Source organism: Zootoca vivipara, chromosome 11 (assembly GCF_963506605.1).
Source record: "Zootoca vivipara chromosome 11, rZooViv1.1, whole genome shotgun sequence".
Lineage (NCBI taxonomy): Eukaryota > Metazoa > Chordata > Lepidosauria > Squamata > Lacertidae > Zootoca > Zootoca vivipara.
In genome coordinates, this window is record NC_083286.1 from 12,758,508 (window position 1) to 12,774,009 (window position 15,502).

Here is a 15,502-nt window from a genome sequence, read left to right on the forward strand (position 1 = left end):
CCTCTCCTTCCATGGTTCATTTTGCATATCATAAATCCCTGCATATTTTAAATAAACTAAATCATTCAGTATTTCATTATTATATCCATCAAAACTTACTTATACTGTTGAATTTATCTTAATGCTGCCAACGTTTTCAAGTGTACACAACCCCCCCCCATATATTCAACAAACATTTTCCAATCTTCTTTAAACATATGCTCTTCTTGTTCTCTTATTCTATATGTTAGGTCTGCAAGCTGCGCATATTCCATCAATTTAAGTTGCCATTCTTCTTTGGTTGGGACCTCGCTAGTTTTCCATTTTGGGGGCTAACGAAACATGGGCCACAGTAGAAGCATACATAAATGACATTTTTTGACACCTGGGAATTTCCTTCTGAATTATCCCCAACAAAAAGGACTCTGGGTTTTTTTTGGGGGGGGGAGTGCTTTTAAACACTTTTTTCAATTCATTATGAATTATTTCCCAATTCTCTTTTACCCTTTTACAGGTCCACCACATGTGATAGAACGTACCCTCAGTCTCATTGCATCTCCAACACTTACCTGATTCAGTCTCTTATACCGGTACATCTTAGCAAGCATGCTCAAAGTTTAATACTATCTGTAAACCGAGCTTTCGTTTTTCCAGCAGAGCGAGTTTCACAACTTGGCTGTTAATGTTTAACAAGTTTTAAGTTCTTGGAGCACATTTTTGTTTGAATTAGGAATGCTCTCCTCCCAAGTGTGACACTTGTGCAAAGTACAATAGAAGACAAATGTTTGAATGTCAGCTGATAGTGAGACAAGAGATTGAAACTGTCAGGTTAAGTCAGGAGACTTTTCAAACAAATAAGAAAATGGGAGGAAAGGGGGAGAGGAAAAAAATGCCAAGAAGCTTAAAGAGATACAGATGAATTACACATTATGTTACATAACTAGGCCGAGAATGTGTTTTATACAGTATTAAATATATCAACAAGATCCTGACATGGAATTATCAACAAGTATTCCAAATTACAGTAAATATTAATTTAAAAACTACTTGTGTTTTGGTTCTGTTTTTGGATACTGGTTAGAAGGTTGTTTGTGATGGAGAAGTTCTCCTGGAGCTTCGAAGAATTATTGGAAAAAACCAAGGAAGATGTAGCCCATATTGAATCAAAAGGGGTGGGTTGTGCCCATCAATAACCAGCATCTTCTGCAACATTTAGAGGACCATTTTTATTTATGTATTAGATTTATATCCCACCCATCTTCCCAACGGAGTCCATTTTTCAGAATACAAGCTAATTTATTGGTAACCTTGCCACTGTTGCCAGCCATGTAGGGGATTCTATTCTTACTCCCCTCACTCAGTTTTCCTTTTTCCCCCCAATAATTTTTATTAGTTTTCAATTACAATAATCCAATGGTAGCCTCATTATAACAATGCCCAATTATAATACAATTACTCATCCCAATCATTCAGATGCCAAATTGTACAATTTAGGTGGCCTCCCACGTGCTAGACTTGATGGTTTGATGGTTTACTTTGTTTCTGCGTTCCAAAATTTTATTCATCTCAGTTACACTCCAGTCAAAACAATCCCTTATATGACAACTGCAATATTAAAGACATCCATTCGTCTTGACACGTAAATGATTTATAAAGCTATAGGTGCAAACTATATCCTCCTGTGTGTGACAATTATTCTGTCCGTGGTGTTCCTTCCTGTCCTTGTAAAATGTTACGTCTGTCTTCTCCCAGCCGTTGCTGCTCTCCATCATGCCTTGAGTAGAGCTAATATCCCATTGTTGTTTCAGAAGTTCTCCATTGCTCCGTCCCATTCATTGTTTTACAACTTCAACAGCAGATGCAAGAACCACCCAGTTTTCTATCCCTCCACTCCCAACACTCGGTCAACATCCCATGGCCACTGAGCATGCTCTGTCTGCATTGGGTTGTTTTGGGGGACTACTTCCCTCCTTAAATTTTCCTCCCCCAAGCCTGTAGATACCTCACTCTTGGGCAGGCGTGGAGCCATTTGGACTACATAAGCAATGGCACTCAGGGCCTAACATAAATATATGGAACTACTCACAGGGTCCCATTGGTATATGATTCTTCTATGCCGTCCCCATCCCAATACTGACCTAAACGGCCCCAGCCCAGTATACCTCAAGGAGCATCTCCACCCCCATCATTCAGCCTGGACACTGAGGTCCACCTCCGAGGGCCTTCTGGCAGTTCCCTCCCTGTGAGAAGTGAAGTTACAGGGACTCAGGCAGAGGGCCTTCTTGGTAGTGGCGCCTGCCCTGTGGAACGCCCTCCCACCAGATGTCAAGGAAATAAAACAATTATCTGACTTTTAGAAGACATCTGAATTAGTGATGTTAAATTCTCGAGATATTAGGGTGTTATAAGTCCAGATCAGCCCTATGACATAAACACTGGAAGCCAATGGCTATTTTTCAATACCTGTGAAACATGGTGGGTAGCAGTTGATAATCCATCCAAAAGATTATTTGTGAACCACCTGTTGCAATTCCTTGGCCATTGACCTAGGCAGTCTCAAATATGATGCATTGCTGTAGGGCCATCTCGGTGGTGGCGTCTGTCCTGTGGGTGAAATCTTCTATACCAATGCTCCAGGCTGCAACATTTTGTTAAATAGTGATCTAAAAGAGAATTTACAAAGCAGCTTCCATATGGAAGCCTTTACCTTCCAGTAAAGCACTAAAACTGAAAAGATGAAATGCTGTTTTGAAGGCCGGTAGGCTCTGATCCCTCCAAACAAATAGGTAGTGGTTATGATAAAGAAACAGGTAAACCAGCAGCTGAAAGAAAACATTTATTGAATCAAAAGTCAATATTCTCCTTTTAATATCTACAAGACAACATTGAACTTACATTATTTAAGAATGAACATAATGTACAAAAAAAAGTATGTTTGTTATAAAAATATGTCTCTCTTTTCTGGCGACTGAGCTGAAGATTTTTTTTTCCCAAGACCAAACAAATGCTCCCAAAAATTTATTTTCAGTCAGCAAGGACAAAAGTGAAAATTATTCTGAAATCCTATATTTTGAAGAGCATTTTTGAGAATGTACACAATTGAACTAAGATAACAATCATTAGGTTGCCATTTATTTGGCCCAAACAGCCAAAGAGAGGTGGAACCTCATAAATCAGCACCTCCAGTCAGTGAAGATTGTTTGATGGGAGATCTAAATCGAATCTTTGCCCCACAAAATCGTATTATGGTCCTATAACCTTGCCGTCCTCAGAAAGTCTATGGGATCAAGGCAACAGGAACATCTTCTGGACTTAGCTCATTGAAATGAATGCGAAGCAATACCTTGCACAGATGTGCTCAGCCACTGCTTCTACTCATTTCAGAGATGTTTAGACATATGACTTCCTTGGTAGATTGGGCCTCCAACAGTGGTCTTGGATCATTATCCAATGGATGTTGTTTTATTAGCTTTTGAAAAATATTAATACTTTCAGTAGTACCAGGGGAAAAAAATTAAAATTGTTTTTTTGATTACCTTTCATTCTAGTGTCTTCCCATTACAAATTATCAATGGGAGCAGAGAGAAATATTTGGGCATTAACTACAAAGCAATGCTAGCTTCATGAGGTTTCTGCATGAACCATGTGGAAATGAATGGATTTTATGCCGCAAATTCTCTTTCTTTCTCTCTCTCTCTCTCTTGTGTTGTATCTATCTGTGCTTGTCACTTTCAAGAACTTTTCCAATTAGGCTCAGTAATGCCACTTGCCAGTTAAGATGTTAAAAACATATGAGGAGCATTCTAAATGTGGTTTCTTTAAAAAAATATTTTGCTAGTGTTTAATCAACTGACTTCAACTTCTTATGACCCAGGGGGCATGAGGGTGGGGAAGATGAAAAAAAGAAAAGAAAAGAAAAAAGAGGACCACTTACAGAAATATTTCAAGAACAGTGCAATATTAAAAAACACAATTTTCACACTTTGTGAAAGAGGAACATGCTTTGGAACCTGAGCAAAAGGCTTCTTGACCAATATAGCAAAAAGCCACCCTGTATGTTGTTTTCGCTGGCACCAGTTTCTGCCAGGTTTCTACGTTGCTTCCAGCAACTTACATGGCCCCTAAATATTTAGTACGCGGAAACCGCCAACTACTTAGAGAGGTCAACTAAATTCCAGCTATAATATTGCAGGCAGTTCAACATGCTGCTACTGGCAATGCCGGAATGGCCTAAAATTAAGCATTAAAAAAAAAGTGGGGGTGGGGGGAAGAGAGAAAAGAAAAAGCAGCCAACATAACAATGCCTCTTTAACCAGACAAAAGCGCAACCACAACATTTAGTATGTACGTTACTACACCAGGTTACAATCTTGAGGTCAGCTCTTTCAAATAAATATACTGAACATTTACAACAAAATGCCTTATGAATGCAAGCTCTCTTTATTATTTCAAGATCAGTTGGATCAAAACCTAAGACGATGTGTTTCCAAAGCAGCTAAAAGATACAAGACCTTTTCCCCCAGAGAGATTAGCATGATCTGGTGCCATTGCAAAACGTTTTAATCGGCAATAATATCATCCATCTGCAAGAACAAGCATTAAAAAAAACACCACGTTTTTGGCACCCAACAGGCCACCATACCAAGCAAATTCACAAAGCATGCGCTCATATACTCTGCTGATTTCTGACTGTGTGTGAAATGATCATTGTGCTTGCAGGTCCCAGACCTTTTCCCTAAAAAATAATAAAATTATATTAACAATGACAGGTTCAACATATTAATAGCAACTTGCTTGCTTCTAATCACAGATAAGGAAATAAGGATTTTAAAAAAACCCAACAGATGAGAATGCCGTAAACGAGGCCTTGCAGAGGGAGTACAAATAAAATGGTCAACCCAACACCAAACTACATGTTTAGATTGCTTAAAAATGTTGTTTTAAAATGCTGAGAGTAGACTAAAAACGTCCCCAAAAGAACAACTCAACCAACCGATACATGTCCACGGATGTTTTGGTAGCAGTGAGATAGATGTAAGCTTGCCACTTGGAAAGCATGACAAGACCAGTCTGATAAATGTCACCCTCACAGCAGAAAAGGAATGTTTCAACGGCGTAATCACAAGGGGTGGGCGATGAACCATCAACTTCTCTCATGAGCACAGGAAGCAGTCACCAAGGCAGAGAGGAACACAGGAAAGAAGGTACAGATATTCACAAGGATCTGTGGGAAAAAACACCATAGCAATGAATGAGTAAGACAAACAAGACAATCTCAGAACGAGGGCAGAAATGTAGCTTGCGGAATTATGTTCACATGGGTGTAAATATGTTAGAAGAAGAAGGAGGAGGAGGAGGAGGAGGAGGAGGAGGAGGAGAAGGAGATAACAGAAATCACTGGGTTAAAGATGACCAAAATTCAGAGGCAGCATTATTATCAATCTACGATGGGGTGGAAGGTTCACAGGCTATGAAGGACTTACTCACAAATTTATTGACAGCTGCACAAATTATTATAGCCAAGAAGTGGAAGGGGCATGCAGAATATAAAACGGAAGAATGGTATAAAGAGGTGTGGGGTATAGCTATTCATGATAAATTAACATGTGCTATTAAGGTAAGACGGGGAACATGCAGGGGAAATGGTTTTGAGGGGATATGGAGGGTGTTTGTAGAATTTGTACTGTTAAAATGGAAAGGGGTCAAACCATCGCAAGAGGTGCTGAAATTTTGGGAGGTTGGATACTGTAGTTACGATGGAATGGTCTTGGTGGTGGGGTGCACATTTTATTCTTATTTATTTATTATTATTACTTTGCAAAAAATAATGTATAGAATGTAAATAAATGTATAAAATGTAAATAAAAGAATGAATAAAACGTGGGGAAAGAAAGAAATGTAGCTTGCAAGCAGCTGCTACTGAACATGGCAGCCATAGGCTGTGTCCTCTCAAACTGTGACACGCAGTGCAAATTTCATCTCACGTTGAGACGTCATTACAATGTGTGTTTCCTAACCTCCAGCAGCAGCAGCAGTACACCATGCGTGGGAGGAGCAGGGAACAAAGGAGCACCCACCCTTAAAAGATGCTATCAGAAAAAAAAATGCTCTCATGCTCTATTTGTGCAATCATGCTTTAACTGTGATGTTCCCCCTTCTTTGCAATTTAACTGTTCTCATTTTGGTACCACTGAGAACTTCAGGGGACAACATTTCCTACAAAGATGAGCGCCGAAGGCCTAAAGCTAATTCCTGACAGACAAGTGTGCGAAATCAGTTGAACGAAATCTCTTTCTTATAATTGGTACTTGTAAGTACTTGATCTTATCACTCATTGCATAATGCATAACACACATTTGCATGCACATATTTCTTGCATCCGGCTCCTGGGCTAGCGGCAAATATAATGAATAAGCTATTTACAGAGAATCGCTTAAAAGGAGCACAGCAGCTTCTTTTCTGTTACTAGTGGAGAAAAGTCAGCAACAGCGCTTGCAAATTCTGTAATACTCACTCAAAGTATGTCCCACGGTTATCCCGCCTTTGTATCTACAAGCTGCATTTGAACATTTGCAGACATTCCTCCTCCATAGCCTCCTTTGGACTGCATTTGGTTCTGAATTGAACTCACCTAGACATACAGGAAAAGGGTAGGAAAGAAAGGGGCACAGTCAGCCATGAACTGGCGGCCTCTCAAGTTCATTAGATCAGCACAAGTTCATTCCTAGTCTTTAAGTTTACTGGCATTTTAACACATTTGACATGGATAGCACTTTTCCTACTTGTTTAGTTTCCATAAGGAGAATAACATCTCTTGCTGTCCCTAAAGCAGTGTTTCTCAACCAGTGTGCCTCCAGATGTTTTGGGACTACAACTCCCATCATTCCTGACCACTGGTCTTGCTAGCTAGGGATGATGGGAGTTGTAGTCCCAAAACATCTGGAGGCACACTGGTTGAGAAACACTGCCCTAAAGGACCCCTGGACGGTTAAGTCCAGTCAAAGGCAACTATGAGGTTGTGACGCTCATCTCGCTTTCAGACCGAGGGATCCGGCGTTTGTCCACAGAGAGCATTCCAGGTCATGTGGCCAGCATGACTTAACTGCTTCTGGCACAATGGAACACCATGACAGAAACCAGAACGCATGGAAACGCTGTTTACCTCCCCCCCCCCGGGAGCGGTACCTGTTTATCTCCTTGCACTGGTGTGCTTTCGAACTGCCAGGTTGGCAGGAGCTGGGACAGAGCAATGGGAGCTCACCCTGTCGCGGGGGTTCTCATGCCTAATGCCTGGACATCAAGGCCAGGGGGAGCTGTGTGATCACATGATTGCCACCTTGTGGGAGCAACATGTGAAGCGACCTTTGGCCACTTGCAGCTGCAGCATGGGATTATCGTTTTGTACATCGTTTGATGTTGCAGCTAATATACATGTGCGATCTTGAGTTCAGGGCCGGTGCTAGGGTTTTTTGTGCCCTAGGCGAGATCACCTTCTGGCGCCCCGCCCCCCCGGGTGTCTGCCTCCTCCCTGCAGGTCTGGCCCAGCCTTCACCCCCTTCCCCTCCCAGCGCCCCTCCCGCTATGTCCTCCACACTCTGCTGCCCTTGGCGCTCCGGGCACGCCTGGGCTGCACCGGCGCTGCTGCTGCCGTCCGCCCTGGACGCGGGTAGGTGGCGGTGGGGTGCAGCGGCAGAGCGAGTCCTGAGAAGCCAGCAGTGCTCCCCGTCGTGTCAGCGCCCCCTCCATTTTGGCACCCTAGGCAACTGCCTAGTTCACCTTAATGGACGCACCGGCCCTGCTTGAGTTATAAACATGGCTTAGAAACAGAAAAATGTTTTTCTTTTTAGGAGAGACAGAATTGTGTATATTATATAAGAGTCCAAGATTTCTTACACAGGATGTATGCACTGCAACAAATGTCTTAAAAATAGATGTCTACATAGCTATGCCATAAAGGTCCATGTTTTCTTCCAAATGATTCATCTCTTACTCTCTTAACAGGAGATTTATTTAAGTGGAATGTTAACATATCAATTCTGTTATATGAAATAAATTCTTCTAGGATGAAATAAAAAGGTAAAGGGGACCCCTGACCGTTAGGTCCAGTTGTGACCGACTCTGGGGTTGCGGCGCTCATCTCGCTTTATTGGCCAAGGGAGCTGGCGTACAGCTTCCACGTCATGTGGCCAGCATGACAAAGCTGCTTCTGGCGATCCAGAGCAGCGCACGAAAACGCCGTTTACCTTCCCGCTTGGAAGGTAATTTATCTACTTGCACTTTGACGTGTTTTCAAACTGCTAGGTTGGCAGGAGAGGATGAAATAGACAGAGACAAAAATGTTTTGAAACGCTTATCCATAAAAAATATAAGAAAATGGCATTCATTACTGTGATTTGTAAGCCATGAATCAAAACAGCCTTTAAGGAGAACAAACTTATTCGGGAAAATTGGGGGGGGGGAGTTATGTGTGCAATAAATATGCAAAACAGCTGAGCATGACGTCACTTTGCTACAACAATAATAATATTGTACATGCATAACATTTATTTTAAAAATGCAAGAATGTTATTCAGATTTTAAAATCAAATATTAGTATGCCCCTTTTTCGTAAGGTGAAATTTAAAATTCTGTTTATTTTTGCAATTTTTAAAATTGAAATATGTATTCTGGGAGCTCAGATCCCCAAGCAGCATGAAATGAGTAGATGATAAAGAGAACACTGATTTAAAGGCATTTGGCTCTGTAACTTCAATGCAGCTCATTCCCCAGCCTTTGCAGAATCTCAAAATCCATCTAAGGAATGGACAGGGATTTCTCCAACCTTGTAAACACCTTTAATGCATTTTAAATATAATGCTGTGCTGGTGGAACAAAAAGTGCAGGGAGTTTGTTCCCTCTGTGCTTGTGCTGCAAGTTAACAGCCAAACCTGCTCTCCAATATGTGCAGACTACATCTAAATTATTCATCTCAATTCTAGGTTTGCAAACACTACCTCTGCCCTCCTCAGTGAAGATGTGAGTTCTTTTGATTCTTGCTTCTAGTGAGCTATGTTAACATAGGAACGTGTGACTTTAGGGATTTCTATGTAGGGCTATCCAAGTTTTCTCCAGGATATTTCAAAGGTCATGCCAATCAAAGAATTCTGGAACAGCTGATTTGTTAATTTTATCAGTGGCGTATGTTATTTTCCTTCGTTAGCAGCTCCTAGGTTTTTTCTTGTACAGTTAGATAGCTACAGGCAAACACACATTTTTTCCTTTCAAGAAACAGTTTCAGCATTTCCTTTGACGAAACCATTTAGCATAAATTTTTACATGGCAGATTTGAGCCGATTAAAAAAATGATAACAAGAGTTTCTTGTACAATAAAAGGGATATAGGAAAGAGCATTTTGGATTGCAAGAAGGAAGCTGAAGCTGTCTGTGTCCCAACATGCATTTTTTTTTATTACAGACTGACATCTTCTTGGGGAGAAAATGCAACATTTTCCGTTCACTACAAATGTTCTGAAAAGAGAAGTAATACTTTGCTTCTAACACTGTTTCTGCCATTTAGGTTGTCCGTGTTACGGGCTTTCTGATATTATTCATTTGAGTGAATCAGCTACAATATTTGATATGTTGGTGTGTTAAAGGTATAAACGAATCCATAATTTTCTTAATAGGATACACCAAGGCTACAGTCCTCTATATACACTTACTCAAACACAAGCACAATTACACTGTAAATATATACAGTGGTACCTTGCTTTTCGAATGTCTCAGAAAATGAACGTTTTGGTTTTCGAACGCTGAAAACCCAGAAGTAACTGCTTCGGTTTTCGAATGCTTTTTGGAAGTCGAACGTGCCACGTGGCTTCCATATTGAGTCTTCCGTAAGTAAATGCATCCAGAAGTAAATGCTTCAGTTTTTGAACATTTTGCAAGTTGAATGGTCTTCCGGAACGGATTACGTTCGAAAACCGAGGTACCACTACATTTGTTTTCTAGCTGTGCCTGAAGAAGACTTCTTTAACTAATTAGAAATGCTGGTGCCTGAATAAGTTAACCAATTCCTTTGCACCTTTGAGTTTACCTCTCCACTTCTTTTTCCAGGACTGATGCATTCCCTACTGCCTCGTAAGAGCTGCAAAATGGTGTGGCCAAAAGGCACCCAACCTATTTTTGCCATTAAAATATAAGTAATTGAGCATCTGTGTCATCTTGTAAAAAAATTGAAGCAATAAATTTATCTCACATCTCTATTCTTCAGGACAGGGTGGACTACAAATCTAAATTGTTTAATGTTTAGAATATATACATATTCCCCAGGTATACTTGGCCCAGACGTACCTAAAATTGTGAGAGAAATATTCCTGTATGCTACTATAGCAGCAAGATATTAATCACAATGAATTGGAAAGGAGAGAAAACCCCAACAAAGCTGGAACCGCAAAGTAAATTGATGAAGTTCAGAAAAACTGAGAGGTAATACTGAACAGGCAATTTTTTCAGAAATGGGACATGTATAAACAATATCTTAAAAATTACTGTGGTAATATGAAGTCAGTGGCAGGACTTGAACAACTTCTGTGATACAATGGATAAATATAAGTGAATGTAATATAGACAACTGAAAAGAAAATGGAGATTAATAGTGCACTAGATATACTAAGCGGGGATGCGGGTGTCTCTGTGGTCTAAACCACAGAGCCTAGGGCTTGCCAATCAGAAGGTCGGCTGTTCGAATCCCCGCGACAGGGTGAGCTCCCATTGCTCAGTCCCAGCTCCTGCCAACCTAGCAGTTCGAAAGCACATCAAAGTGCAAGTAGATAAATAGGTACTGCTCCGGCGGGAAGGTAAACAGCGTTTCCATGTGCTGCTCTAGTTTGCCAGAAGCGGCTTAGTCCTGCTGGCCACATGACCCAGAAGTTGCACGCCGGCTCCCTCGGCCAGTAAAGCGAGATGAGCACTGCAACCCCAGAGTCAGTCACGACTGGACCTAATGGTCAGGGGTCCCTTTACCTTTAGATATACTAAGCAGTAAATACACGATGGGATGGTGGGACGTCACTGGGAACAAAGAAGAATGTACAGGTGAACAAACATTGTTTTCTCTTTTTTATTTCTGTTTTTGATTATATATATACAGTGGTACCTCTGCTTACAAACGCGATCCGTTTCGGGGTACGTTCGCAAGTAGTCCGTAAGTAGAGTGCCGCTATTGCGCATGCGCGAAGCATGCAGATCGCTTCTGCGCACGCAGCGAACCCGAAAGGTTTGCCACGTTCATAAACTGAAAATCCGCAACGTGAAGCAAACGTAACATGAGGTATGACTGTATTTGCTTGTTATACCTTTCTAAACTCAATAAAGCAATTATATAAAAAGAATATACAGTATACAGCAGGCACGTCCAACAGGTAGATCGTGATCTATCGATAGATCACTGGACATCTGTGGTAGATCACTGGCTCCCCCCAAAGAAGCTCAACAACTTTTGCTCCCCTAGAAAAAGCTCAACATGTGTGCCCTGCACCCCCCAAAACAGGGCCGTCCTCAGTCCTCAAAAAGGAGCCCAAGAACTTTGACCAGAACCCCCCAAAAGGGGTAGATCACTGCCAGTTTTTAACTCTGTGAGTAGATCGCAGTGTCTTGGGAGTTGGCCACCCCTGGTATACATGTTCAAGGATACAGTCCAAAATGCTGCAGGGATGGGGTGGAAGGTTCACAGGCTATGGACTTGCTCACAAATCTATTGACAGCTGCACACATGATTATAGCTAGGAAGTGGAAGGGCCAAGCAGAATATAAAATTGTATAAAGAGGTGTGGGATATAGCTGTTCATGATAAATTAACATGTGCCATTAAGGTAAGATGGGGAATATGCAGGAGAAATGATTTTGAGGAGATATGGAAGATGTTTGTAGAATTTCTACTGTTAAAAGGTAAAGGGGTCAAACCATCGCAAGAGGTGTTGAAATTTTGGGAGGCTGGAATGGTCTTGGTGGTGGGGTGCACATTTTTATTCTTTCTTTATGATTATTACTTTGTCAAAAATGTATAAACTGTAAATAAATGTATAAACTGTAAATAAATGTATAAAATATAAATAAAAGAAAAAAGCTGGAAAAATAGAAATAAAATGCTGCAGGATTCCTGGCAAAAACTTACCGAATTCATTCCACTAAAGAGATCTCCTGAACCTACATGAGCTGTGTGAACAAAGTTTGTTGGCTCACCAATCATACTCCGATCGATTCGCCGCCGTCTTTTCTGAAAGGAGAGAAAGAAGACACCAGTTTGATTCAAAGGGAAATAAGGTTTAAATATGAAGCATGAGCCAAATAATAAATGCAACTTGAAACTTACTTTTTTCCTTAAAAAGTTTTTAGGGGTACTCTCATTTTGACTCGACAAATCACCATTTTAAAGTCCAAATTGGTAAAAATAAATACAGTAAATGGACAAAAGTACAAAAGTACAAAGATTCACAAAATGTTTAGGGGTATGCATACCCCTGCGTATCCCCAGAAAACCCCCACTGTTTTAACTATTTGCAGAGAGTTTAATGCATTTTAGTTCAGAACTCATCTTCTTACAGTACTTGAAAGCACAATCCATGGTGTGTTTTCAAAAGGCTCACATTACCTCTATTTGCCATCGAGGTTGGTCAATTCATATACTTTTTGGGAGATAAGGCACACTCCTGGTGTCCTCATTCTTTGTATCACATTTGGGTAGCCAACGTCTCCATGGTCCATATTTCATAACTTAATTTCTTTGTAATTGTTTATAAGTGGCTGGTATAAGATGCGTGTGCAAGACAGGAGTCAGCAAAGGTATTATCAAGGAGGACTCAGTTCTAACTCTGTTTATAATCTAGATTGAATGTTCCTCTTGAGCCTGGCCCCTTTCCTTTCTCCTTCTATACATATTCTATACAAGTCTGTAATTTGCCAAAGGGCTGACGAAAAGAGGTCCTCAACTGTTGAGCATAGAGGAGAGTTTAAAAAGAAAAACAGGAATCTTATGTATATTACAAACATACGGAAGCTTTTTAAGATTTAATGTTTTATTATATTTTTATATACAGTACGTTGGAAGCCACCCAGAGTGGCTAGGGCAACCCAGTCAGATGGGTGAGGTACAAATAAATTATTATTATTATTATTATTATTATTATTATTAATAATAATTATCTGTCTGGAAAAAACCTGTTGTATGTATGTGTTTAATTTGCTTTCACTTGATGCATGGCAATTCCTTGTCTGAATGTGATATTTACCAGTACTTTTTGTGATTGCACTCACTGATATAGAGTAGTTTTGTTTTGTTTTTTTTGCTGCCATTGGTAGTCATTTTATGTTTGCACCCATGGCACTTTGATCAAGGTAAGAGTACTGTGACTTCATCATCGTTGTTGTTTTTTAACTATAGGATCACAGCTAATTTCTTGGTTTAATTACCACTTAATACACCTATTTGAACAGCTTGCTCTCTATGAGAAAGCACAGCATATTAAACTTTAATCTCCTGTGACTTTCATTTTTTCTAAGATGGAGCCAAATGCCATTCCTAATATCAACCAGCAAATGCAGCACTCTTGTGCTGTGTGGTGAGGTTGCCCTACTAGCACAGAATTAAGTTTTTTTCTAACAACTTAACACTGGATTTTCCCTCCAAGATTTGTTTTCGTTTTAATTCCCTCTCTTGAAATCTGTTTAGCAAGATGGAACTGAAATCTCGGTTTAGTAATCTTCATTCCAACATCTAATACAAAATATTCTCAAATCTATCAGTGAAGCAGAATCAAATAGGTAATATCTTATCTGAACAACACAATTCTAGGCATGTATTTCTTTTTTTTAACAGCCAAAAAAAATAAACATTATGCAATTGCCCTGAAGAGTTTTCTTGACCCCTTCACTGCTGGCCCTATAAACCTGCTCTCCATCACATATTTAAAGGGGTCAATATCCTCCTACTCTTGGTATGTGATGAGATGGCAAGACCACCTAGAGCTCTGGGTGGGAGTTTACATGTCTCATCAGCGGGATTTTTTTGCTGTCCAAACACTGCCCCAGTTGAGTCACTGCAAATCAAAGCTACAGCTGAGAATACATCATGGGCCGTAGCCCATAAAAGCAAAATATGTTTGGAATGAACTCGAGCCCACGAGATGCATGCCCTTCTCCTAGGCCCCCCACTTTTTCTGGATAGCTAACACACCAGGATTTCTGGACTCCTTTACATGAATGTTAAGCATCTCAAAGCATGCCAGATCTACAAAACAAAAACAAAACTGCTGGCCCTAAACACATGGACTTGTACGCAGACCCCATCAATGTCAATGGAATTTACTTTTTTCGGGGCTTAAGATTGCACCCCCATCCTATTCTCCATTTTAGCCACTTCAAGAGAATGTTATCAAGAAACCTATCAAATGGGAGAGGACAAAGGAGAGCAGCTGTAAAAAAAATCCAAACAATATTACGCTATTGAAGCTAATGCCAAGTAGGGTTGGGCAATATATCAATATATCATCCGAAACTGTTTTCAAGCCCTTATCGTGACATGCGGATTCAGAATTGGCCTCCACAGTCACTTGCGGACTCACTGCTAAGGCCGTGTTCATGGAAGACAATCTTATTCAGCTAAGAGTAATTGCCAAAGAAGAAGAATGCCCTGGGCATTCCGCTGCCAACAATCATCTGGAAAATACAATGGTACCTCGGGTTAAGAACTTAATTCGTTCTGGAGGTCCGTTCTTAACCTGAAACTGTTCTTAACCTGAGGTACCACTTTAGCTAATGGGGCCTTCCACTGCCGCCATGCAATTTCCGTTCTCATCCTGGAGTAAAGTTCGCAATCCAAGGTACTATTTCTGGGTTAGCGGAGTCTGTAACCTGAAGCGCCTGCAACCTGAAGCATCTGTAACCCGAGGTACCACTCTAAGGGTTTCATAACCTGCTTTCCCCCCTCATTGGCTATATTATGAAAACAGGAAACTGCTTATATCAAGTCAGACCATCTAGCTCAGTATCGTACACTGACTGGTTTTCGAGGGTTTCAGCAGCAGTCTTTCCTAGCTCTATTTGAAGACATCAAGGGCTCAACCTGGGCCACTGAGCTATGGCCTTCAACCAAGTTCTGAGTCTAGATGCTATAGAACAGGGGTCCCCAAACTAAGGCCCGGGGGCCGGATGCGGCCCAATCGTCTTTTCAATCCGGCCCGCGGACGGTCCAGAAATAAGCATGTTTTTACATGAGTAGAATGTGTCCTTTTATTTAAAATGCATCTCTGGGTTATTTGTGGGGCATAGGAATTTGTTCATTTCCCCCCCGAAATATAGTCTGGCCCCCCACAAGGTCTGAGGGACAGTGGACCGGCCCCCTGCTGAAAAAGTTTGCTGACCCCTGCTATAGAACCTAGTGGGCTTAATGTGAGAGCCTATTCCTGTTATTACCTCTACATGATCCTGTGGTTTATAGCTACCACCACTTGCAAAAAATCGGTGTTCTCTTCGATTCCCTTTTATGT

At 40.8% G+C, this 15,502-nt stretch overlaps 1 protein-coding gene across 3 annotated transcripts in view; it reads right to left on the minus strand.

Moving 5' to 3' along the window:
* Positions 1 to 2,796: 2,796 nt before the first annotated feature.
* The window catches only part of CDC42SE2 (CDC42 small effector 2), a 96,608-nt gene continuing 83,902 nt past the window's right edge, over positions 2,797 to 15,502 (minus strand). For all 3 annotated transcript variants that reach the window (XM_035099731.2, XM_035099733.2, XM_060280124.1), the window contains exons 3-5: positions 12,133 to 12,234; positions 6,494 to 6,610; positions 2,797 to 5,203 (exon numbers count right to left, since the gene is read on the minus strand). In XM_035099731.2, the coding sequence (XP_034955622.1) occupies positions 6,512 to 6,610; positions 12,133 to 12,234 (201 nt within the window). In that variant the 3' untranslated portion in view covers positions 2,797 to 5,203; positions 6,494 to 6,511. The remainder of the gene's footprint in view (positions 5,204 to 6,493; positions 6,611 to 12,132; positions 12,235 to 15,502) is intronic.